This window comes from Staurois parvus, unplaced genomic scaffold (assembly GCF_062004578.1).
Source record: "Staurois parvus isolate SC_StPar_1 unplaced genomic scaffold, SC_StPar_1.0 ptg000017l, whole genome shotgun sequence".
In the NCBI taxonomy this organism is placed as follows: Eukaryota; Metazoa; Chordata; class Amphibia; order Anura; family Ranidae; genus Staurois; species Staurois parvus.
In genome coordinates, this window is record NW_028317813.1 from 14,469,241 (window position 1) to 14,495,816 (window position 26,576).

Below are 26,576 nucleotides of genomic sequence, written 5' to 3' on the forward strand. Positions count from 1 at the left end.
CACTTCCATATAGGTAAAAAGGTCAAGTTGTCTGTCCAAGCGTGTGTGGGGTGGATGTTTGCAGGAACATGCTTTTAAATACTGAAAACTATTAAGCTGTGTGGTCTGACAACAGATGTGGTTGAGCTTGAGCTGTTACCCTTCACACACAGATTTCTCTTCAATCGTATCTCTTCTCCACATTTACTGACCATTGTCTCTTCTTCAGTCGCGCTCCCCCTGTAGATCAAGAGATACTGCGCACAATGAAGCAAGTTGGGTTCATTGGCTACTCTCCCAATCCTAGAACAAAGCTCCGGAATCAGGTCTGCCTTTTTTTACGTTCTGTATTCTTTGCTTTATGTGGTAGTCGTATAAAAACTGCATAAGTGTTTTGCAGAGAAAAAAAAATGAATTTTTCAATTTTCCTTGGACTGTTTTCATAATTTGGTCTTCCGGAGAGAGATGTATAGCAATTTGATGCGAGTATTGGTGTGTGGGGCGCCTTTTTTTTTTTTTTTTTTTTTTTTTTTTATAGGGTGAATGGACTTGTAAAGATGCTGTAATGGCAGTGATTTTTCCAGCAGTCTCTTGTAACATGTTCAGTCTCTCATTGTCTCCTGCAACATGTCCCCATGCATGACTGCATTATTTCCCCATCTACTACAGGATATCGTGTGTGTGTGTGTGTGTTTGTCTACTACAGGATATCGTGTGTGTCATTCTCCATGTAATACTCGGCTGTTCTCTTGTTTGCTCATACATTTTCTAGGCAGCTGTGGCAAGCTAGCCACTGCAGATGCTTGCTATATTTGTTTTATGTGGCTAGGGTTATCTTGACACACTAATAAAGAAGCCGATATAATTTAACTTCTCTTATGTGCCTTTTTTTGTTTAGGTGCCCTATCAACTGGAAAACGATTTTGATACCTTTAACCAAGTTCCTGAATCGCCAATAGGACGCGAGGAAGAGCCTCACCTCTACATGGTGCCCAAAAAGTACCGGAAGGTCCAGTAGCCAATTATCATCCTCTGTTCTCTTCTGTGCTTTTCTTGAGATGTATTGATACCATAGTAACCAATTTACTAAAGCAGTCTCTTTTCCCATGCTGCATATATAGCCATATTAACACAGATTGCAAATTTTAGAAATATATTGGTTGTAAAAAAATTTTATGTACTGTGAAATGTTGAGTACTTGTAGGATTGCCAGACCTCGAGTAGAATCAAGCTTGATTCCTGTTGTGCCTTTGCTGCTGCTCCAGGGCTTGGGGTACAGAGGTCTCTCTACTAGTTAGGCATGGTTGTAACAAGCTAAGTTTGTTTTGCCATGGGCTGTATACCAGCCATATTCCCCCAGCAAATCTGCTAAAGAGGAAAGATGTCAAAGTGGTATTTTACCTCTTGTGGCTATTTCTGCAGGAATGTGTGGATGGCTTAGGTTGGTGGCACCCCCCCCCCCCCCGAGTGCGCAATATGTGAATTCGTGCAGTTAATAGGCAGCAGCTGTCGGGTTACAATTGTACCCGGACACTCCAGCTCAAATGAACTAATTCTATTTCTATAGCCTGGTCCAATAAAGACCACTTCACTAGAGGTACTATAGTTTTTGTGCTTTTCTCACATTGCATGCCTGTATGCACTACCAGCTTAGTTGCAGTAGATGGTATTGACAGGTGGAAGTCACTGTATATTTCCTGTAACTGTAATGCTACTCATGGCCATGGACAAAGTGAAGTCAGTGCAAGCTGAATGTGTGACCATTCACAGCAATCACTTAATAAAGCAATGTTGTATAAAGACTGTACAGTACGTTTCACACAGGATTCAGCTTGTATATGAGTAGTGTGGACAGAAAACGTATGAAAATTTTCAGCGAACGTCTGCAAAGCTTTTGGCAAGCTTTGAGCAGCTTTGTTTTAAGCCTTTAAAGTGTATGTATTATAGCAGGCTTTCAAAAAGCTTCTAGTAGTGCTGATACCTCATCTTGTAGTGACTGTTAGCACACCATTAGGGCTGGAGTTGAACAGTAGCTTTAAACGCTTCAGCAAAGCTAGGTGAAAGCTGCAAATGCTTTGTAAAGGCTTGCTGTTCACACTAGCTCTCATACAAGCTGAAGCCCTACTGAAATAAGCCTACCATAGATTTTTCATTCTGGCCCTTATTGCCAATGGGTAGAGAGATGTGAAATGCTACACTGTGCTTAAACCCTTTGTAGCTACTTAAAATATTAGTCTGGCCATTAGGGCACAAACACCTCAGCCACAATGGGGTAGAAGAGCAAATTTCTTTTGAAAAGGAGATCAGAAAGTGTCTGTTGCCTATAGGAATTTTGGGGGTGATACCAGCCATCTTTTTACTAACTTGCAGTCTAGCAAGAGTAGAGTGTGTGTTCGTTCGTTCGTTCGTTCTGCAGTTAAGAGCATAAATGGTAAAAATCTATAATTTTGAGATTCTCTTCTGCAGATGTCCAAAGTGTCGTCATAGGAAGCAGGAAGATGTGCTGTAATAGTCCTCCAGAAATGTTATCTTTTTCCACATCCTGCAGGAATAGGATATTCTAACCTTCAAGAGTTATTTTTTTTTCATATGTTTTGCAAAGTAAAATTTAATTTTTAGATTAGCTGAGAAAATCCATGATTCACGATGGGGTTTTTTTTTTTTTCTGTTTTGTTACAGGTAACCATAAAATATTCCAAACTTGGACTAGAAGACTTTGATTTTAAACACTACAATAAAACCTTGTTTGCTGGCCTTGAGCCTCATATTCCCAACGCCTACTGCAACTGCATGATTCAGGTAAGTAGGGGCCTGTCTCGCTGTGTGTAGGCGATGCTGGCTGACTGGTCACAAGTGTTGCCTGTTGTGCTGCACACAGGTGCAGTCATGTCTGATTGGGAGTAGGGAAGCGGCACTTGACAAGCTTAATATATGTTTAGTACTTTACACAATAAGCCAAGAATTGAGGGTGATTGTTTGACATAAAGTAGCAATCTGAGACAATCTCCTCCCTCCTTTTTTTTTTTTTTTTTTTTTTTTTTTTTTAACAAAATCCCAGGCACTCAGTCACATGGTCTCCGGCTTATCGGGCTGGAAATGCATTGATGTGAGGGCTTCATCTTTGGTGCATACTGTCTATATGGGCAGAGGGAGGTTTTTGCTTGAATTTCTCTTGCTTGGGCATAGCCCTTAAACTGCAGCATGTCATGCACCCATTCTGCTGGTAGTGTCAAAGGGGTGTTTGTTGCCAGTTAAGGTATAGACGGAGAATATAGAATCGTGAATAATTAAAATGAAGCGAGGACCTAGGCAAATAAGAAGCCAATTTTGTAGGCATAATGCATTTTAGGTTTATAATGAACTCCTGTTTGAAACAGACTGGTTACATGATGGCCTTTAAAAAAAGCTGCAATTCTAAGAATGGGGAGAAGGGTAGGCTAAACCCCTTTACTGATTCGGCACGCTCCCCCTTTCCTGTTTAAGTAATGTAAAGCTTTAAACATGCTCCTGTGCTAGCAAAAAATGCCCTAGGCCAGGGCTTGACAAATCCTAAGTCACGATGGCAAATTAGAAAGTGCGTCCCGGTTCACACACTGCCTCCTATTTGACTTTAATGCAAAAAACTGCACCCTTATTGACTTCAATGCAAAAACTCCTGTCTATAGCATTCTTATGTGAACACTTGTCTCCGCATGCCACTCTCCTCTATCACTTGCAAATCTGGAATGCACTGCTATAAACTTGCACAGGACCCTTTTTCCTATTGGAACTCGAAATGCAATGCATGTGGATCACATCTGTGTGAACCTCCTCAATAGGAACGTATAATATATAGCCTGTCATGCAAATCTGAGTTTGAAAACTGATCCAGAATTGCATATGTATGAACCAGGGTGGCTCAATTCATACCTGGGCATCTTGGGATCGTGGCAGAATCGCTGTGATTGCACAGAGCAAGTTCAGATGACATTTTTTCCAATGGTGTGATTGGCACGTGACAAATGGCGTCAAATGAAGCTTGTCGCCCAAAAGATGCCTTGCTCTGGTCACTGACAACTCTCACTACACAAAAATCCTGTCTCCCAACTCTTAGCTGGCTGATAGGTTCAAACCAAATTTGTAAAGCCCTGCTCTATGGCCATGTGGGAATGTTACTTTAGAATCTTAATGCCTTCTTTTGTAAATATACCTCTTTAAATGTAGAAATAGGCTTTGTGATGAACCATAGCCAAATATATTCAAATTACACCCTTGAGTAACTGGCAAAGAATCCTGTGCTAGCTCTGGTCAGAAAGGGGTTCCGAAAGAGTGTCAGATATTTTATTACTTAGGATTTTGGGCAGTGTGAGCCAGGGTTCCAAACGTGTGTTTTTGTTTTAAACCATATTGATTTACATCGCTGAAGGTGTGACTTGTTAAAATGGCATTCCATATGATAGGCTGGTAGAGTTGAAGGCCCTGACTCTGTTCTGTTATGGTTGTTCCAGTTTGTCATAGAACATGTATGTATGTATTTTATGGCTCTAATTGCACCAAAAAGGTGCAGGACCCTTTTTGGGGTCCACACTAGAATCTGATGACATGGGTATTCACACCTATGCGATCAGATTCTGCACATTACACCATGTTTTTGCAAACTGCTTTCAGGGTCTTAATATACACACCCGCAGCAATTCGCATGAACAGGGTGTGATTCTAATGTGGTGTGGAATACGCTGTGAATTCCACACCACATCAGTGAACAAGGGCTCAGCGTTTGTATTCTCTTTTCTCCCCAGGTGATGTATTTGATGGAGCCAGTTCGATGCCTTGTACAGAACCATCTATGTCAAAAGGAGTTTTGCCTAAGCTGTGAATTGGGATTCTTGTTCCACATGCTGGATTTGTCACGTGGTGATCCTTGCCAAGTATGTATATTACCGTGGGGATATAAGCAAATTCTAGAGACTTGGGAAGTTTTCAACAAACTGCTGCTACCTGTCTGTCGGTGAATAGATACTTGATAAACTCACTGGTTGCTTTGTTGCTGATCAGTGTAATGTATTGGAAGTTGCTCTTCAGGAACTCAAATGTGTATGCTGTACGGAGCTGGTTTCAGTTGCATTTACTCTGTTTTACAATTCTTACCATTTGTCAGCAGGATGAAACCTCTTATGTAGCAGAGTGTGTGAAATGTGGTGTGTGGGGTTTTTTTTTAATGGTACATTTTGTCGTGTGTGTGTGTGTGTGTGTGTGTGTGTGTCCTATCTGAAGGAAAATCACATTTTTTACTATAAAAAGTGTAACATTTTTGTTTTGTAGTGCTGAAGAATGTCTGTCTGTATTGTGTACCACCCAAGTTGCCAATCTACAATGTTTCTACACAAAGGGCTTCTGCTACACTACCCTTTTTACAGGAATTAAGATCTATTGTCTGCACCAACTTTGACCGTAGTTGTCTGCAAGTGGACCTCTGTCCTTTATAAATGAATAACTGCAGGTTTCTTGAGTACCTGAGCTGACTGTTTTTTGTAGGAACCTCTATTCATCCTAGCAATGAACAGAGGTCCATTTACCACAAGTGAGAGCTGTCAAAGCTGTTGCATGATTGGGGGTGCAACAAACAAGGATCTTTATGCTTTTAATTCATTTTCCTTCGTATTTGCCACATTTTGCAGCCATAGCCCTGCTGTGAATACCTGCAATTGCTCGTTCTTAATACTATGAGGCTGAACCCTGATCTATTGTATGAGTTGATACCTAAATTGGTGCTTTCGCAGTGGCTACATTTTATATTCCGAAGTATCCAGGGACTTATGATTCCTAGAATATCACACCTGATACCCTGGGCTGTTTTTATGAAGCCGACTTCTTTAAAGATTCCCTGAAGTAAGCATTGCAATTGAGGTATCTTCCCAGCCTTAGCACAACACAGAAGAATGTAGAGTCAAATTTATGTAGTGGGTTCATGCATTATCTATAATGAACATTTCAATTTATTTTAATAGTCCCAAGTGCCAGAGCCACTGGCTCTGGAGAACATATTGAGACAAATGGCTCAGTGTAAGCTTTCACATTCATAAGGCATAATGTCTGGAGTCCCTGTAATGGTGCTTGTAATACCTTGTGTGTGTTCCACCATAATCTTATGTTTTTACATTATTTTGTAAGGCCAGTAACTTCTTGAGAGCTTTCCGAACCATTCCTGAAGCAGCAGCACTGGGACTTATTTTGGCCGATTCAGATGAGGCAACTGGAAAGGTCAATCTTGGCCGTCTGATTCAAAGCTGGTGCCGCTTCCTTCTGACTCAACTTCACCAAGAGACACAAGAGCTAGAAGGCCCACAGGCTTATCGTGGTATTGGAAGTGCCAGGTATAATAAGTGTGTGTGTTGGGTCTTTGTTTTGGTTTTGTTTTTTGTCCCCCCCCCTCCAGGCAGCGATGTGCTTTTATGTTAAAGTGATCAGTGGCTTTACAGATGCCTCCAGGGCCTCTGCTTTCAGAAAATACATAATGTTCAGATGCTTAGTAAAAAAACCAGTGCTAGAAAATTACTTTTTAATTTATTTTTTAAACTAGTATGAGAAATGTCTAAGTTGCCATGGATGGCAAGCAGATCAGTACATCTGCACTTAAAAGCATGCAGATGTTTTTTGTTAATTGCTGCATTTTGAAACCTAATAGGAGGTAATGGACACAATCTTACAGACTTTGCCATTCTACTGATAAATAAGTAAAAGGTTATTGAGACCTTGGAAAGTTAATGCCTCATATGCTGAAAATGCATCCTTAGAAATGGCAACCTAGGTATACTCCATTTATTCATTTTAATATTCTTGGAATTGACTAATATTACTGCACAATAATTGTTCAGATTGCCTCTTCTCTTACCATGCTGGACACCTATGTGTCTGGAAACCTATTTTGCTCAGTTGTTTACACTGAAGGATTTACAAAAATTATTCAGATAACTGGGAAATGTAATAGATTTAAGATTAATAGATTATCTAGTTTGGTGACAGGATTGTACTTTTTACAGATTCTTTAGGGAGTTTCATATTTTTAGTATGCTGTTGCTGGCATTGAACCCCTATTTTTCTTTCCCCCCCCCCCCCCAGCATGTTTGCATCCACAGGGGGCTCTGTGATTGGACAGCTGTTTGGATGTGAAGTGGAGAACTGTAGCATGTGCAGATGCGGCAAGGAAACCGTGCGCCTTTCCACAACCCTACTCTTTACCTTGTCATACCCTGAAGTCAACAGTAATCGTGAGTATAACATCTCTTGGATATCAGGAGCAGTAATCTTTCAGACACCTACACTTTTTTTTTTTTTTTTAAAAATTCACAAAGAGCTCATGTCCAGTGTTTGGCTTACTACCTCAGAGAACAGCCTATGATAGAGCTTGATTTGACTCTGTTTCTATCAAGGTGTTCTTTTCAGTGCAGAATCACTGACCATGTTAGCAGCCAGCCTCCCCTATAATTCTGTAGTGAGAAGAAAGCAAAAACTGTTCTAGGGATGCACCGAAATTTTGGTGGCCGAAACGTTTTGGCCGAAATGAGAAGTACTGATTACAGGTGCCGAAAAAACCCCGCCGCTCAGTAGTTCTCAGCCTTGCCTGAGAAACCATTGAACGATGCTGGTGCTGGGCATAGAGTTGAGTGAAGGAAAGATGGCCTCTACTCACCTCTATGCCCTTGGAGGACCGGAGCAATGTCACTTCTGGGCTTTTTAAGAAAAAAAAAAATAGTGGGGGCCCCCCCCCCCCCCCCCCACGTAAGAGCAATAATTCTTGCACTAGATCTACTCTAAAAATTTCTACTGGTTAGCAGTGTAAAGTTAAAGCCTCGCCAATGGATATTTTAAGTACCGCAGTTTCACGCCATTCCACAAGCGCACACAATTTTAAAGTGGGACGTGTTGGGTATCTATGCTCTGCAACATGCTCTTTCATGTTTTACAAATATATTGTGTTTTCCCCCCAAAAAAATTTCATTTTTAAAATGCGCATTTGTTTTTGGCAAAGTGCATTTTGAAGTTTCAGTACACCACTAGACTGTTCAGGTGTGATATGTATGTCCTTTAGCGACTATTTCACTGTTTATGCCAATGTTTGTTTTTTCAGAGTTGGCTATCATTCATACCCAGATCTTGTGCATGTGCTTCGGTGTATGTGGTTTCAGCACATATAAGAATTGGGAAGGGGGTGGGCTACTTATGTAGCAGGGTACTTTTTTTTCAGGTCTTTCCAAGGAGCAGCAGGGAAACCCCACTGAATGTATAATTGTCCAAACCTTTGTAATTCCTACTTCTGCATGAAAGGATTTTACTGAATATGATTTTTTTTTATGTATTACCATACAGTTACCTGAAATATATTTTAAGTGGGCCTTTATAACTTTACCTACACTCTATAGCAGATTTAATGCTACAGGGTGGACGTTCTGTGCAAAATCGCATATATAAATATAATTTTGCACTTCCGCCACAGGTGGATGCCCGCCTGCTGCCAGAGTGCTGCTTCTGCTGTGATTGGACACCGCAGAAGTCAATTAACAGGTGCTGGCCAAAAGATGAGCGCTGGCACCCGCTGATTGCCAAGGACACTGACATAACACAGCTTTGATTGTGTTAAGTCAACAGCGATCTGCTAGGTTTTATTCAGAAAATAAAATCTTAGCCGTTTGCCTAGTATAAACAGTGCACACACAAACCCTAGCTAGGCACACAATTATCCCTTTTGATCACCCTAGATGTTTAACCCCTTCCCAGTGTCATTAATGACAGTGTATATTTTTAGCACTGTATTGTCACTGGTTCCCACAAAGTGTCAATTATTGTAAAAATGTCTGCCACACTATCTCAGTCCTGCTATAAGTCGCTGACCACTGCACTACTCCTGGTGATCATAAAGAACCCCAATCTATAGGCAAAGAATGACACTCTGCCTGCGAATGTAAGATCACCCTTTCAAATGCTCGGGAACAAGAGTCAAACCTTCATTTTAAAGCTGAAGATTAATCTACCTATATTTATGCAAATATCCAATGCTTTCATGGGCATGTGTCAGTATGGAAGAGGGCATGCAAATCCCCCTAGGTAACAACCGCATGTAACGCTGAGCCTGAAATCCAATGAATGCAAGGGGAAGGTCAGACAGTCAGGCTGGAGAGGAAATGGCTAGATGCAAAGCCTCATCCAGCCAGGAATGAGGCAGGCTATATCTGACTTTTATTTCAGTGCATATGTTGAGCTTATCAGTGTACATCAGAAGCTGCAGCAAGCAATTTTTTAGGAGCCTGTACAGCTATGCAGGACTGAAGGTAAGGCTGGCGTTTCAGCTTTAAATGAAATATGTAGTGAATGTGCAGCTTCTGCTGTGTTCTCAGTAATGCTCTGTGATACCAATGTCTTTGTCGGTCCTTGTATTATGTTTGGTAAAGTCCGTAGTATCCACCGTGAATAAAACTGAGCCATCATACTTTTACATTTTTGTTAATTCCAGGTAAAGATCCACCAGACTACGAGTTTGTAGAGATCCTTAGGAGAAGTATCTGTCTGGAGCAGAATACTCAAGCATGGTGTGAAAATTGTGAGAAGTACCAGCCTACAGTAAGTTATTGAATGGTGCAGCTCTGTATTTCATCTGGAGAAGAATAAACTATTAGAATGCTAGAAAAAAAATTGCTTTTCCATGATGAAGTGATCTAAGTAGTTTCTTGGTGAAAGGGGAATACAGATGTGTATCTGTGAAGGCTTACCTGTTCCTTGGCTATACTGGTAGCTGTCATCTAAGGGACTTTTCATAACTGTCAGTTGTTTTGTGTGTGGGGGGGGGGGGTTTCTTCCCGTATTTCAATGTCCAGTGCATGTTGTGGGTGGTACAGTGGATTAAAAACTTAGTTTTCAATGGCTGATATGGTTATCCATGCAGGAGTGTTTTGTGGCCCTTTTTTACAGGGAGCAAACGAACGTTCCTGCCAGGAAATCAGTCAAGGTCATGGGGCACATTACAGCCACAGCAAATGCATGGCAAGAGACTGAGCATTCACTCAATAACTGGACCTTTTTTTACAGCACAAATTCCTTCCTCACCAGAGGCAGACTGACCATTTGGAAAGTCTGGCACTGCCCGAGGGCCTGGGGTCAGTAGGGGGCCCCATGAGATGCCCCTGGTACTTTTTTTTTTTTTTTTTTAATAGGCTTTGAGTTTGGGCAAAGACACGGGCCCCATGATCCCCTATTGCCCAGGGGCCCCATGAGTTGTCAGTCCTCCCCTGTTCCTCGCCCTATACTTAGATTAATTTTTGGGATACATTGCCCTCAGTAGCTTTTCAAAATGGTAGGCTTGACTTTACCTACTTTTGTGGCAGCTGCCTGAGATTTCCAGGATCAGTTGTCTTTAATGTAACTTTTTATTTATTTTTGGCATGTGAGTTGAGTAACATGCATTCAAGGGGTTGATTTGGCCTCCAAGTTCTCCATATTTCAATTTCTTCAAGCATCTGTGGGATATGCTGGTAAAACAAGTCTGATGCATGGAGGCCTCACCTCACAACTTGCAGGACCTAAAGGATCTGCTAATGAGAACTTGGTGCTAGATACCACAGCATGCCTTCAGAGGTCTAGTAGAGTCCATGTCTCGAGGGGTTATGGTGGGTAGTCCTAATGTTATGGCTGATCAAGAAATGTAGAAGGGCAGGGAAGCCCAAAACTGTTCTTAGTTTCCAGCTCGATGTGTCATGTGAGGAAAACATTGGAAAACAACCACTTACTATTACATCTCGCTTCTGGTCCTTCAGCATGGATTGTATGTTAAGTAGTGTTTGGAGCCCACTTGATTGGTGGATTCAGTCCTTATCCCAGACAGCTTCTAAGCAGATGTTTGTTCTTCTCACAGGTACAAACCCGCAATATTCGTTGTCTTCCTGATGTGCTTGTTATCAACTGTGAAGTTAACAGCACAAAGGAGGCAGAATTCTGGAAGACTCAGGCAGAGGTATAGTTGATGACTTTCCTAAATATGCAGCCAGAATGTTTCTGTAAACCCTACATTATAGAAATACTGTATATGGATAGGTAGGTTTATCATATGCCAGCTTTGCCACCATCTTTACAAAAAGTATTTTGAATTTTATTTGTTTTTGCAGTATGCTTTCAAAAAGTCGCTGAGGAAAATAGAGCCATCTTTTTCAATTCCAAATGAAAGCCCAGGAGAATGGTAAGAACCTACATTGACTTTCATAAAGGCCACATAATATAATTTTTTTTTTTTTTTTTTTTTTTTTTTTTACAAATTCTTGTATAATCCTTAAATGATGTGGGTACACATGCTGTCACATTCATATAGTTCACTTTTTTTCTTGTTAGGAATGCATTCAATATTCCTGAGACTGCCCCTCCTCCACCACTGTTGCCTTCAGTGGAGGAACTTCGCAACGTATGGGTGCCGTACTCTCTGAAGATGAAGTTGTCCAAAAACAAAGAACTTGAGGTTCTAAATTGTGAAGATAATGAGGAGGTAAGAGCTAGAAATTAGTAAGGTCAGTTGCACAGGGCTGCGGTGTGGTTTGTCTGCGCAGGTGTAAGCAGTTTTCGTGTGGTTAACATGCAATTTGTTACTTCGCTCATTTTCTGAAAGCACACCAAAGATGCAGCTTTGCAGGTCTTTTGGTACGGTTTCAGAAAATGCACGATCTAATAAGTCGATGGGAAACTGCAAGTTATCCTCAAGAAAACCAGAGGTACAGCTGTGCTGTGGGCAAACTGCAGTGCAGCAGTGTGAAACTGGCCCGAAGCAAAGTCATATTCTCCTCCTAGACGTTAGAAGATTATGACATCTTTAGTAGTGGTTTTGTCTTTGAATTACTCTCTTGAGGGTGTTTCTAAAGAGAACAAACTAAATAAAACCCCAAGTCTTCTTTCCTTAACCACTTGCCCTCCTGAGAATTTTACCCCCCCTCCCCCTCCCCCCTTCCTGACAGGCCATTTTTTGCATTTGGACGCTGCATTACTGTAACTGACAATTGCGCCATCCTGCAACGCTGCACCCAAATTAAATTTTACGTTTTTGTTTTTTTCCATGAATTGAGCTTTCTTTTGGTGGTATTTTGATCACTTTTTTTCAATAGTAATGGCAGCGATCAGTGACTTATAGCAGGACTGTGGCGGGCATTATGACACTGGGGGGGAAGTAACTTGGTGTCACTGACATCTCCAGTGACACCAATACAGTGATCAGTGCTAAAAAAACACACTGTACTAATGGCATTGGGCAGCAAGGTGCTTCACTGCAAGCACAGCCATCTAGAGCAGTGTGCCCAAGCCGACAGGGAGGACTGTTGGTGAACAAAGCAGTCTTCCTCCCCATCAGAGATCCTTGGTAATCACCAGCCGGGACCCGGTGGTTGACAGCTGCAGAAATGCAAAATCAATGTGTGGTGGGTTTTTTTTTTTTTTTTCTCCCCCCCCCGCACCTGTCGTCACCCTGTAGCAGTAGATCGGGAAGCGGTTAAAGTAATACTTGTCTAATGCTACAAGCATACTTGCTGGATCATAACTAAATGTTTTGGAACTGTTATTAATACGGTCCCATATGCTATTTAATAAAGTTCCAAAAAGCACTGGACACCAGCTCATTGCTTATGTGCAACAGGGACCCACCTTACAGAACATGGCAACAGACACCAAGGGGTAAAGTGTTTATCTGAAACTTACGTGCCACTGTTAGGCAGGTAATATTTCACCAACACACTTTAAATGGATCAGGGGTCATTAAAGAAAAATTGAACTCTAAAAGCTGTGGGCAAAAAAAGGCAAAGGAGCAAATGACTAATCCCCAGTATTGCACATTGTCTCCTAGTAGATGATTTTGTTCTACAATGTGTCACTGTGGTAGAAGGAAAGGGCTTTGCTTCTTTGTCATTCGCCACCGGAAAGGAAAATGGTAAGCAACATAGTGACATCACCAAGGAGGCATTTAAGACAAAGGTATATTTTATCAGGGAGCAGCTTGGTAACAGCTGACTTTTTTAATTTGCTTGTATTTTGCCTTCTGTGACTTCTCTAATTTTTTTTTTTAGCATGATAAATTCTTTAAACAACTTTTTTTTTTTTTTTTTTTTTTTTTTTTTTTTTGTGTCCTACAGCCAAATCAGCCAGAGGATGACAAAGATGAAGCCACAAACATATATGACCTTATGGCAACTGTTGTCCACATCTTAGATCCTCGTACTGGTGGCAGCTTGGTAGCCCATATTAAAGTAGGAGAGACTTATCACCAAAGAAAAGAAGTGAGTGTTCTCGCTTGGTTAGGTATGACATAGATTGTGAAAAACAATCCCTGATATGAAAGCTATGTGGTAAATTTCTTAGGGTCTGTTCAAAGGTACAGATGCAAAAGAAAATGTCTCTAAAATATATCTTTTGTAAAGGAGAGACACGCAAAGCTCTACCTCCTAACATTTTTTTATTTCTGCTTTAAGAAGCTAAGTAATTGTAAATTTTGTTACAAAGTCAATTTTCCACAGAGCAGCCCTGATCCTCTTCTGGGGTCCCCTGCTTGGCCTGAGGGGGGGGGGGGGAAATAATCTACTAAGACCTTTACTTTGCAGAGACTGAATACTGTATTTCCCTACCTTGGACGCCATGTACATGAAGTTGGCTTCAAGTGCCTTGTTTTGCACTAGGAATCCACTTATTTTTGTTTTATTTTCCTTATTCTCTTCCAAATTTCTTTTCATGGTTTCAAAATGCAAAATAGTGTTTTTGTATGATTCATGCACTTTACCAACTGTCAACCCTATTTTTTATTTATTTTTTAGGGCGTGACACATCAGCAGTGGTATTTGTTAAATGATTTCCTTATTGAACCTGTTGATAAGGTATGCTAGTGGTATACAGACCTTTTTTTGAATCTGTCTAATAACCCCCTCCATGTATGTGTGCAAATACTATTAAATATTTTTTTGTTTGTTTCTGCTCTCAGTGCGAGGCTGTCCAGTTTGATATGAATTGGAAAGTTCCTGCCATTTTATTTTATACCAAGAGGAACCTAAATTCCAAATACCACCTGACAAGTAAGAGGAGTCCATTTTTGCTGTTATCCTGAAAAATGTTCTTTTTTAAATGTTTAATCATGTTTTTATTGTTTTGGATTTCTTTTACTTACCATTTTAGAAGTAGAAGACCTATAGTATAAAGGTAATTATCTGGAGTCACATTTATATCACAGATTGATGCAATACAGCAGCGTTTCTCAATCTTTTCAATACCGATGTATTCTTGAAATAACTTTCTGGTCTCGAGACCCCTACTAAAAATTACTATATCTACAACTCCTGATACATTAGTGTGATGGTCAGTGGGAAGAATACTCCTTACAATTGTGGTTAATGGAAAGAGTTACCCACTTACAGAAAGCAATAAAGAGAATTTTCAAACAAATTCCCAGCTCAACTTGCCAGTCTGCAATAAACAGAATTGTCCTTTCTAAAAGTTCCCGTTAAAAACACGGGTTTAGTTTGCACACATTCGCAAATACATCTGTAAGCTGCAGAGCCACTTCACAGCACGACATTCTCTGAAGTCCTAACTATAAATTTATGAAAAGATTAGTGTCAGTGGAAACTTATCTGAGAGGCAGAAATTGCGAATTGCTAAAGGAACCCTGGTTGAGACACTGCAAATATCATCATAAAACTGTTCCGTATGAATTCAAACAGGTCTTTGATCAATAGAAACCATTAACTTGCCCAGTTAATCTTTTGAGACAGCAATGTAGCCTGGTTTTATGTTCTGAAATATCCTACATGTGCCACTGTGATATTGGTAGGAACCTAATCTTAATCAACCATTTAGCATCCTAGACAGTGACCTGTGCGGTTATGCTTGTCTGCAGTTAAGAACCCAATCGAAGCCAGTGTGTTGTTGGCAGAAGCTTCTCTTGCCCGGAAACAACGAAAGTGCCATGCCACGTTCATTCCATTGCTGCTGAATGAGATGCCACAGGCAGGAGAGCTAGTTGGGCTGGATGCAGAGTTTGTTACACTCAATCAGGTAACTTGCAGCATTTTAACATCAAATAATTGCTAGCATTACGAAGTGTTTGGTGGTTTTGAAATCTGATTGCCAGTTTAGTAGATTCTGTAGGTTCATCATCCTATGCTGAAGAAACAGTCACTAGAGTGACACTTGAGCTATTGACAGCCAGAAATGTATCTGAAGTTACCAGGATCAAAAATCTCTTCTGTATGAAGTATACTCCTAGCACTTGCTTAAACTTTTGAGATGCATACAGGGATCACAGCCTTCCTGATTAGCACTTTTAATCCAGAACATTTTCACCCATACAAACATAAGTTATTCTTGTTTTGTGTATAAATTTCTTTTTTTTTTTTTTTTTTCTTAGGAAGAAGCTGAGCTTCGAAGTGATGGGACAAAGTCTACTATAAAACCAAGTCAGATGTCAGTGGCTCGAATTACATGTGTAAGGGGACAAGGGCCTAATGAGGGTATTCCTTTCATAGATGACTACATCTCCACCCAGGAACAGGTCTGTGTATTATGTGCTCTTTCTATGAGCATGAAAGACTTGTGTTATCGCTGCATACTAGTGCATTAAGTGAGTCTGTTCTCTTGCAGGTGGTCGATTACCTGACGCAATACTCTGGAATTAAACCTGGTGACTTGGATGCCAAGATCTCATCCAAACATTTAACAACACTTAAATCCACATATCTTAAATTAAGGTTCCTCATCGATGTAGGAGTCAAGTTTGTGGGTCATGGTCTTCAGAAAGATTTTCGAGTGATAAATCTGATGGTATAGCTTTTTTAAACTGTATGGATAGAATGGTTGGTTGGGCCAAAACTTTGGGCTACTGAGTTTTAAATTATACTGATTCCAAACATGGGTAATACGAACTAAACCTATAATTATGGGGGGTAGCATGGTTCTGGTTGATGAAAAACCACATTAATCAGTACATCCAAAGATCTAGGCAGCTGAACCTGCTTACAAATCTTTACTTTTTTGAAAGTAAAGTTTGGCGCTGCCTCATGAGCCTTCATTGGATTGGTAGCTTCACGAAGCAAAGATCCATATATAACTCTACCACGTACAACCCCCTCATAGTAAAATGCCCAGTCATACTGCGCAGATCTGATCTGAAAACAATCCTTGTCAACCTGCCAACAGTGCTGTGTTCCTGTGGACCAGTGACCACGCTGGCTTTTGAATTCCCCCATCAGTAACCATCATCCAGCATCAAACACCAAATGACTATATTATGTTTCATAGAGACATCCCATTATCACTATTGACCCCGCCTAATGCTCCGACGACTTCTTACACCTTGCCTCCAAAAGTAAACCAGGGAAGAGCACTTCAGACAGCTGCTGTTATGTAGCAGGATTGTGTAGTTTCTGCAAGAACCCTTCAATCATGTCTGGCAGCTACACTTTACTTGCTACTAAACAGCAGCATATGAGCTGCTTAAAAGCTCATTAAAGTGGAACTACAATGCATCTGAGTGCCACAAACCAATAACACTCCATCCATCCATGTCTCAATGCTTTGTTGCTGAGAAGTCTCTTTAAAAAAAAAAAAAAAACCCCAAAAAACTAGCATTTCAGGCCATGGCCATCTTGTAATCCAAATAATACATGTAGGATTTACTTCCCGGAATCTATCTGCTCTTAGCTCAGGCATACAGGCAGCAGAATTTTACTTGCCTCAGAACCCCTCGAACCCCTCCTGAAGACTCCTGGGATGTATGACATTTTGCTAGGCCTGGAAACCAGGAAGAAAATCCAAGAAATAAGTTTAAAAGATACTTTCCTATTGGTTTGCTAATGCTAGCAGCATATGTAGAAATGATCAGTGTTGACAAGAGAATTTCTGCTTTAAGCGAAGTGTGTGTTGTGGTGGTGTGTGGGGTGTTTTTTTTTTTTTTTTTTTTTTAACATTCCTTGTTTACTAGATATAATAATAGTAATAAGGTTCCCTTTGAGAGGTAAACCTCTGAGCTGTCATAGCCTGTGTTTTACTAGAGTTGTATAGATGGCAGGTGACATGCACTAAAGGTACTTTTTTGCTTCTCTGCAGGTGCCAAAAGATCAGGTGATTGATACCGTATATTTGTTTCACATACCACGCAAAAGAATGATCTCTCTTCGATACTTGGCATGGTATTTCCTTGGTAAGCCTTGCTCTTGGGTTCTGCCCCTAAATGCCCACATCCACCTGCAGCTACCATGGATGGGGGGTGGGTGGCATATCTGGATCTCTGATCTGGAAACCACAGTAAGAAAATCTTTAAATTGGAGCCCCCGGGATATGAATAACAAATTAGGGTTTCAGTCTGACATTTTACTCAAAACTTTACTGTCTTTTTGGTGGTCAGAATTAATACACTTCTGTATGGAGTGGCTATGCTCATTACTACAAGTTTTATACAGGAGTGTTCAGTGACAGGTGCTGCTGTATTTTATTCTCGGTCTCCTTTTCTATAATCAAAGCTTGTATAGCTATATTTTAAGACTGTCCATTGAGGGCGTGTTTTTATAGCTGGTTTGCTTCTATACTGATTTGTACTTGGAATATGGATGCTGCAATTGCTGTGCCCTCCTAAGAGTCATGCCAGTTAAAATGTGCGGGATGGGTACTAAACATCTTGGGCCTTGGGAGGTATCATCCCTATTTTTAAATATGTATACAAGAATTGCAGATTGGCACTTTGTATATACCTCCAAAGGTATGATGCAGACAAAACACAGCATCAAATTTCACTTTAACATACACCAAATCCATTAAAATGTAAAATCATGTAAATATCTTAGCCATACATATGTTCTTGAGAGAGATTTGTAAATTGGTTGACTCGCTTCATGAAGACCTAGGATCTCAATATAAAGCTGCTGAAACCACATGTACACTCCTTTTTTTTTTTTTTTTCTTTTTTTTTTTTTATATAATTAACCACTTCCCGACCGGCTGTTGCATATAAACGGCCGGACGGTGGCAGTGCAGGGTTGGGTGGCCGTCTATAAACGGCCTCCCCGCACCCTGCTTGTGCGTGCTCCCTGGGAGCGCGCAGCACCGCGATCCGGTGCCCGCTGTGTCCTCCGGACACAGTGGAACACCGATCGTCGGACGGGACCTCTGTACGAGGTCCCGATCATGTGATCACTGATTGGCCAATCAGTGATCACATGCAAAGTAGTAAGCAAGATGTCACTTGTGACATCATTGCTTACTACGTGTGAAATCTGTGAATGATCAGGTCACATGGTACAAGCCTATTCACAACAGGCTTGTACCATGTGACCAGCTGTGACCAATCACAGCTCACTCAGTACTTCTCAATCAGTGCAGGAATGCACACAGAGAGAAAGAGAAATGATTGCTTTTACATCGTGTGTGTGTGTGTGTGTGTGTGTAAAAAAAAAAAAAAATCCTCATCACCCCCCACAAGTAGTACAGTGTCACCATGGTGACACTGTACTGCTAGGGTGACAGTATGTAAAAAAAAAAATACAAATAAAAATGCAAAAAATGTTTAAAAATTATAATTTTTGGTTAAACTAATTTGACTTTTTTTTTTTTTTTTTTTTTTTACTAAAAAGATAACAGAATAAATTTTGGCAAAGATTTATGATGAAATATTATTTATTTGCAAAATTTTATAAACACTTTTTTTCAAAATTTTTGGACTTTCATTTACATAGCAAAAAAAATAAAAATCCCAGCGGTGAATAAATACCACCAAAATAAAGCTTTATCTGTCTCAAAAAAAATGGTAAATTCATTTGGGTACAGTGTTGCATGACCGCGCAATTGTCATTCAAAGCGTGATAGCGCTGAAAGCTGAAAATTGCCCTAGTCAGGAAGGGGGTAAAAGTGTCCGGTCTGGAAGTGGTTAGGGAGAAACTTCTTTTTTTTTTTTTTTTTTTTTTTTTTTTTCCCCATTCATAAACAGTTTGCTTAAATTTTGCATAACATGATTATTATTGTAACACTAATTGCCAAAAAGTACCCACTGTAGATCATGAGAGAAAAAGGTGGAAATCTAAAGGAGAAAAATGGGGGGGAAAAACTTTCACCTTATATTCACACTTGTGGAAATGTACAGCTGGTGACAGCGTACCGGGCCCATGGGGAGGGTCTCAATTCCAGAACACCTCACAACTCAAAGAATCCTAAGAAGGCTGGTTGCCTGTCTGTCAAAATGACTTTGAACAAGTATGCAGATCAGGAATTCTGACTCCACTTGTTGCTTGCATTTTCTAGGTTAATGATGGAAGCCAGACAACCAGGTCCACCATTACTGCTTAGAAATGTGCAGTGCTTACATAAATATGTAATGTAGACAGTACTGAGCATACTTCTATGTTGTGTGGCAAATTATTGTGATTTGTAAAGGTAAAATGTTAAACAGATGCAGAAAATCTGTGTGATTATGTATTTATAGTTCTATAGTCCTGGGATGAGAACTTGGCTTGGCTAAATACAATCTTTAAGCAGCATTGTACACAAGACAGCAGCTCTGTATTTATGAGTAGATCAAACTTTTTTTTTTTTTTTTTTTCTTCCCCAAGAAAGTATTTTAACAAGACTATTTCCCAGACCAACAGGGATCAAATAAGTTAATTGTTGGGGTTTACTTGCACTTTAACCACTTAAATTCCACTCTATACCCCAAAAGATGGGGTGTGGATCAGGTGCACTCTGGACTGCTGTAGCCCTTAACCACTTCCTGTCCGGACACTTCTACCCCTTCCTGTCCAGGGCAATTTTTAGCTTTCAGCGCTATCACACTTTGAATGACAATTGCGCGGTCATGCAATACTGTACCCATATGAATTTTTTACCTTTTTTTTGAGACCGATAAAGCTTTATTTTGGTGATATTTATTCACCGCTGGGATTTTTATTTTTTTTACTATGTAAATGAAAAAGTTCAAAATTTTGAAAGTTTTTTTTTTTTTAAATAAAATTTTGCAAATATTTCATCATAAATCTTAGCCAAAATTTATTCCGTTATTTTTTTTAGTAAAAAAAAAAAATCCAAATTAGTTTATAACCAAAAATTATAATTTTTAAACTATTTTTTTACATTTTATTTTATTTTTTTTTATTTTTATATTTTTACATACGGTCACCCTAGCAGTACACTGTCACCATGGTGACACTGTACTACTTGTGGAGGGTGATGAAGATTTTTTTTTTTTTTACACTGATTGCTTTTACACCCATATAGGATGTAAAAGCAATCATTTCTCTTTCTCTCTTACACCCATATAGGATGTAAAAGCAATCATTTCTCTTTCTCTCTGTCTGCATTCTTGCAGTCATTGAGAATTACTGAGTGAGCTGTGAGTGGTCACAGCTTGTCACATGGTACAAGGCTGTTGTGAATAGCCTTGTACCATGTGACCTCTGTGATCATTCACAGATTTCACACATAGTAAGCGATGATGTCACAAGTGACATCTTGCTTACTACTTTGCATGTGATCACTGATTCGCCAATCCGTGATCACATGATCGGGACCTCGTACAGAGGTCCCGTCCGACGATCGGTGTTTCACTGTGTCCGGAGGACACAGCAGGCACCGGATCACGGTGGTGCGCGCTCCCAGGGAGCGCGCACAGCTAGAAAAGGCGGGTGCCGTTTATGGACGGCAACCCGACCCTGGACTGCCACCGCCCTGCCGTTTATAAACAGCAGGCGGACGGCAAGAGGTTAAGCTGTGTTTGGACACAGCTTCTCGCATGCTATTGACATGTAAAGACATGCTGGTTATCTGCCTTTCCTTTCCTCATCGCTGTCATGGAAATCCTGACAGCGCTTTGTTTGCATTGATAATTATGGCACTGATCATCAGTTCCACCTCATCACTGCCCACCAATGAACAATAAAATTAGCAAAATTGTCTAACAGAAGTAAGGAGAAAGGGGTGTGTGTGTTTTCAGTCTTTTTAAAAACCCAGTGGTGATTAAATACCACCACAAGAAAGCTCTGTCTCAAATGATAAAAATTTCATATGGGTACAGTATTGCGGGACCACACAATGGTAATTCCGAGTGCAACAGTGCTGAAAAGTTGGCCTGGAATGGGGTTTAAGTGCTAAAGTGGCTAAATGCTTTCTGATTTGACATTCAGAAAATACTGAATATACAAATGTGTTTTCTGATGCTTTATTCTAGTGTTTGTTCCCAAACAACCCCCCCCCATTCCACAATGTTAGGACATTTCCATATAGCTACTCTAAAAATTGTAAACCTGGTTTTTATACTTTTTTTTTAAACCTTTGTAAAGGTCTCTTTTGGATCAAGCTAATGCATAGTTTGTTTTATAGACCTCAAGATCCAAGGAGAGACACATGATAGTATTGAGGACGCACGAACCGCTCTACAGCTTTATCGCAAATACTTGGAGCTAAGTCGAAATGGAACAGAGCCAGATAATTTTCGGAAAGTCCTAAAGACTCTTTATGAAAAGGGTCGGAAGATGGACTGGAAGGTTCCGGAACCAGAGAGCCAAAACAGCCCAAAAAGTAAAGTCAGCGTGATTCTTCTTGACCCTGACCCCAGTGATGACATCACTTCAGTGACTTGCCCTTTCCCTCACTTGACCGATTAACCTACTGCTGCTTTCTTTAACTGACATTTTCTATAAAATTTCTTCCTTGACTGCTTTGTGAAAGACTGGCTAAAAACTTTTATGATGTAATTTTAAAGTATCTTGTGCTGATCCTTTGCAGTCTTGTATGCCAGTGTTTCTCAAACTTGCTTCAAACTGAGCTCCTAGGCTTTAGCAAAGCACAGCTTATAGACTTCAGGCAGTAATAGAACAATTTTTGTAGAAAAAAAATATTTAAAGTGTAGTTTAGTGTTTAATTATATTTCAACACAATGATCTGCAGCTGCTCCAAGACTCCAAAATCGCCAGTTTGAGAGTGTGCTGTAAGCAAGCATTCAGTTCCTACTTTCAATGTTAGTGTAGTTTTTATTAGTCTGATCATCTTACATTTAATTTTACATTCTTTTGTGGATGGATACATGGAAGAGCAATGTTACAATCCAGATTCCTATCCCAGATAGTGGGAAGAGATTTCTATGGAAGGCACAGCCATAGTATTCAGCACTTGCCTACACTATAGGAGGCCAGGCTGGAATGCATTTTTTTTAATATACATGCAACCGGGGGGGGGGGTGCAGGGAACTATGGACCATATTAATTGTTTTGGCGAGCAAGGCCAATGTAAATACAAGAGTTTGCCACATCTTTATTCATTGCATGCATTAAACTCTCTGAATCTTTAGCCCCTACATCAAAAGTTATTATTGTATTGTAGGCGTTTGATACCTGAGTAGTGAGATCCTTTTATTCAGAGTTTGGGTATTTCACCATGACTTTGCCAAATATTTACATTTTGTCTTCTTAAGACCTCTCTAAGCCAGTCATAGTTAACCCAAGATGAATACAGTTCATCACAAGCCCAAAACCTAGATCCATAAACATTCCTAAACCAGTTATAAATATAAAGTATTCACATACTTTTATAATAAAAGGGCGATGAATTGCATAAAATTGGAATATAATTCTTAGCTCTCCAACATTATAAGCAAGAAATCTAGCCTGAAGGGTCTGGTCCTCCTCAGAGCTGTGGGCCCCTTCAAACCACCAGAATTTATATTCTAATGAATTGCAGAAGTTTAGATTCAGGTGTAGTTGATTCGCTATCAGGCTTACTGGGCAGCTGAAAACCTTTTGAGGTACAATAAGCTGCAATCCACAGCTCTGCATTAAGTGCTGCTTTCCGTGATTAGGTCATGTCAGTCTCCTGGCTAAATTGCAATGTTTGATGTAATGTTCGTATGTTTCTCACACAGACCTGTGGACATCTGTTTGTGATGTGTGTGCGTGTTTTTTAAATCTGTTGACTGACTTTTATACTTTGGGACAACCACCTCTTTTAACTACAGTCCAGGGTGCCAGTTTGGGAGGTTATCCCATGGGTCCTTACCATGTTTGCCCAACTGTTGGGCTGCACTGCTAGGAGAAGTAAAGATTATAAACTGTGGGGCTGTAGACTGTGGAATTGGGTAATTTAGCAGATGCAGTTCCAGCTTCACACTCCATACAAACCTGTTTTTTATCTAGTATATTCCCAAAGTAATTGCAGTTATGACAGTGTTGTAATTTAAAGATCTGAGTTTTTCTTATTAAAGCATTCCTAAACCCAAATACAAAAATGTTATATTGTAGTTTACCAACTTTTCCAGTTTGTTGTGATGAATTAGTTGTCCAGTGTTTTTTTTTTTTTTGTTTTTTTTTTTTCTTTTTAAGGCTACGTTCACACTAGCCTTGTGTGCAGGCGGCAGAGAGACGTTTGGGAAGCGTTTTTACTGCTTCCCAAACGCCTCTGCCAACTCTGCACATTACAGCACATGGTGCTGTTCTAACAGGAGCGTTTGCGTCGCGGCAAAACGGACGCCTCTGGTCGAGTCAGGAGGCTTTAAAGCCTCCTATTCTCGTCTATGGTGCCGCTCCGCAAACGGCCGGCGTTTGCGGTGCGGTTGCGACGCGGTTGCGGGGAGTTTGCGGAGCGGTAACACCACTCAAATGCATTATAGGCATTTGTGGGGCGTTATTAACGCTCGGCAAACGCCTAGCAACCGCCGCTAAACCGCATATGCCGAGCGTTAAAAACGCTCCGCAAACACCGGACCAACGCTTGCCAAACGCTATAGGGGCGTTTGGCAAGCGTTGGCAAAACAGCCTAGTGTGAACGAGCCCTTATGCATATCCACTTTTTCATGGATAAGAATATCCATAACCATGGCAATTCAAGTAGCATGATCTGTAACTTTTGTTCCTATGAAAAAAGTCTGCTGGTGAAATCGGTCCCTTTTCTGCAGCTCTCAAACAAACAAGGTTGTTCTGCACATTCATTTTGCGCTTGTCCTTGCTGTATATGCTACATGGCCAAGTATAGCAATTGACAAGCATAAGGTACTTAAGAGTCCTTACATGTAGATAAAGTCACCAACAGATGACAATGAATAACATTTTCTCTTTAGTCCATGGAGCACCCTTGCTCCAATCAGAGCCGTCACTAATGTATTTCAGCCTATCAAGGCCTTACTCATAGTTGAGTAAGGCCTTGATAGGCTGAAATGCATTTGTGATGGCTCTGGTTGGAACAAGTGTAGTGTTTGGATGAAATTAAAGAGAATTTGTATTCATCCTCACCGGGTTGCTGACTTTATCTACATGGAAGGACCCTTGTGTTGTGGGCTGGAGACCACAAGTCGGGTATGGTGAGTGGAAACAGCTGTTGCTGGCCCTGATTGTAATTTAAGCCTGTTAAGTACTCTGTACCCACATGCAAGATATTGGAACTGCAACCCAATCATGCAAAGTAAGGTGTGCCAACCAAGCCACACTACTTTCAGTGCTCTCAAAGCCATAGAACGATTAGGTAAAGCATATCTAAACCCAAGAATAAGAATAGAATATAGTTTAGCTTACTGGGTCTTGGATGGGTCAGTTGCACTTCACTTTTTTCCCTTGGTAATCCTGCCAGTAACGTGTCTATCCTAGAGTGACAGTACTTGCTGTACTGTGGCAGCTTGTCACCTCAGTTTGGGACTACAGAACAACTTTTTCTTAGCATTGTTCTTAGCCATGAGGACTACAGAACCACACCCCTCTGTTAAAAGCTGATGAGTCTGCCAGGAATCATAGGTATTTTGAATACACTTTTTTTTTTTTTTTTTTTTCTTTTTTTTTTCTTTTTTTTTTTGTTATAACCAACAGAACAAAATTGAGCAAATAAGAAGAGTTTACATACACTTTAAAGTTGTTTAACAGGATATTTTGAGCAATGATAGTGTGCAAGCTCTAACAATAGGGATAGAAGATTTACCACTCCTAATTGCAGTGCTGCTGTCCTTAACCTGGACCTAAGTGATGCTAATTGATTTAACTAAAAAAAAAATGAGGTAGTTTTACAGAGGTGGGTTTATCCAGGGTGGACACCTTATTAACAAAGTCTAGACCCCTGCATGTTTCTTTAACTAACGTGTATTGTCACAAGCTTGGTACTGTAATTATAGAAGGATGTTTTTGTTTTAGTAGTAATTGTATCTTTTTGATGTGTTTCTATGATGTGCAGCTTTAGTTAGCAATTTTTTTTTTTAATTTTTTTTTTTGCCATTAGATACCAATTTTATGTGACTTTGTACCTAACCCATCTCCAATTTTTGTTTTATCCACAGATGCGCCAGTGTATTCTGCTATGGTGGGACTTTAATGTCCTTTTTTAATTCTTTCTTTTTATGAATTTGGTAAAGTGGAAATTACTTTCCATATACTATTTTTACTGTTTTTTATTTGTAATGAATTGTGAAGCCGTTCTGTGAACGCAAGCACATCATGTTTTAATAAAAGTGAATCCAAAATCTTGTGCCCTTTTTTTTTATGTATTGCAAAAGTGTGTGTGTGTGTGTGTGTGTGTGTGTGTGTGTGTGTGTGTGTGTGTGTGTGTGTTCTCCAAAATACATCACCCCTCCCTAGTCTAGGGAGACTAAGGAAAAATTGACAGGATCATTGGACAATTCGGTTGTCTAAACCTTTTTATTGAATTTTGAAGTGGTTATCCATCATGGTAGAAGTAGCTTACTATAAATTCAGTTAGTCCTAAGGCTTTCCAGGCTTGTAAAGGGGATAGGTGTGTGGTGTTTGTTTGTGTCTTTTTTTTTTTTTTTTTGTGTTTTTTTTTTTTTTCCCTCCCCCTAATGTGAAGGAATGTGGACCAGAAAAAAAATGTCTGATACTACAAAGTAGGCTAGGGGTGAGGCTGGAAGCAAAGTCTATCGCATCAAGAAAAAGGCTGAATAGCTGGACAACAGCTCCAAATAACATTCAAAAGATCTGGGGACACCAACAGCATTTGGCAATGTGTGTATTGGAATATACGTTAGAACATATAAAGCTTGCTAAAACCCATGTAAAAATATGTAGATCTGATCTTTGGTGGAAATTAAAAATGTAAAGACTGCCTCCACAATTCCTCCCAATCATCCCCATCAAAGCCTTGGAAAGCTCTGCAGGCAGACAATGTGCATATTTACTAATTGTAACATTTAGACCAAGAGTGCATCATTCTGGGCAGCACTGTCTGTGTCCTCTTTTATATATTAAAAAAAAAAAGCCAGAATTTCTAGCTCCGCTTTGGCTAGACCATTAGGCACTGTGGAAACTGAAATTTTATCTGAGATTTCCAGATGTATACCTCACAACAAGGCTGATCAAGGCAGTGTGATATAAAGAAGACTGTTTTTGGATTGCTTATCCTCCATTCTTCCTTGCTTTATCCCATGTCTTGAATTTTCATGCAGGAAATAAATGCATAATTTAAGAAGTGGTGTTTGTTTTTTTTTTTTTTGTTTCGTTTTGCAAAAATGCAGTAGCCTTTAAAGAATATTACTCCCAACATTTCATATTCCAGATGTCTGTATGATGTACTTGTGTTAAAAAGTATCCTGTTCTTGTATTACCCTCCTGTTTTCCCATTTCAAACTGACTGGCCATGAAAGCACACCC

The 26,576-nt window shown here is 40.0% G+C and overlaps 1 protein-coding gene across 1 annotated transcript in view; it reads left to right on the top strand.

Moving 5' to 3' along the window:
• PAN2 (poly(A) specific ribonuclease subunit PAN2) overlaps positions 1-25,432 on the top strand; it is a 36,107-nt gene extending 10,675 nt beyond the window's left edge. Inside the window, exons 8-26 of the mRNA XM_089680212.1 lie at positions 209-305; positions 878-988; positions 2,659-2,778; positions 4,758-4,886; positions 6,130-6,332; positions 7,078-7,226; positions 9,467-9,573; positions 10,862-10,960; positions 11,112-11,182; positions 11,332-11,482; positions 13,110-13,253; positions 13,785-13,844; positions 13,949-14,039; positions 14,861-15,018; positions 15,371-15,514; positions 15,604-15,783; positions 17,068-17,161; positions 21,322-21,519; positions 25,250-25,432. Coding sequence (XP_089536338.1) covers positions 209-305; positions 878-988; positions 2,659-2,778; positions 4,758-4,886; positions 6,130-6,332; positions 7,078-7,226; positions 9,467-9,573; positions 10,862-10,960; positions 11,112-11,182; positions 11,332-11,482; positions 13,110-13,253; positions 13,785-13,844; positions 13,949-14,039; positions 14,861-15,018; positions 15,371-15,514; positions 15,604-15,783; positions 17,068-17,161; positions 21,322-21,519; positions 25,250-25,284 — 2,341 coding nt within the window. The 3' untranslated portion in view covers positions 25,285-25,432. The remainder of the gene's footprint in view (positions 1-208; positions 306-877; positions 989-2,658; positions 2,779-4,757; positions 4,887-6,129; positions 6,333-7,077; positions 7,227-9,466; positions 9,574-10,861; positions 10,961-11,111; positions 11,183-11,331; positions 11,483-13,109; positions 13,254-13,784; positions 13,845-13,948; positions 14,040-14,860; positions 15,019-15,370; positions 15,515-15,603; positions 15,784-17,067; positions 17,162-21,321; positions 21,520-25,249) is intronic.
• The last annotated feature ends 1,144 nt before the right edge of the window (positions 25,433-26,576 follow it).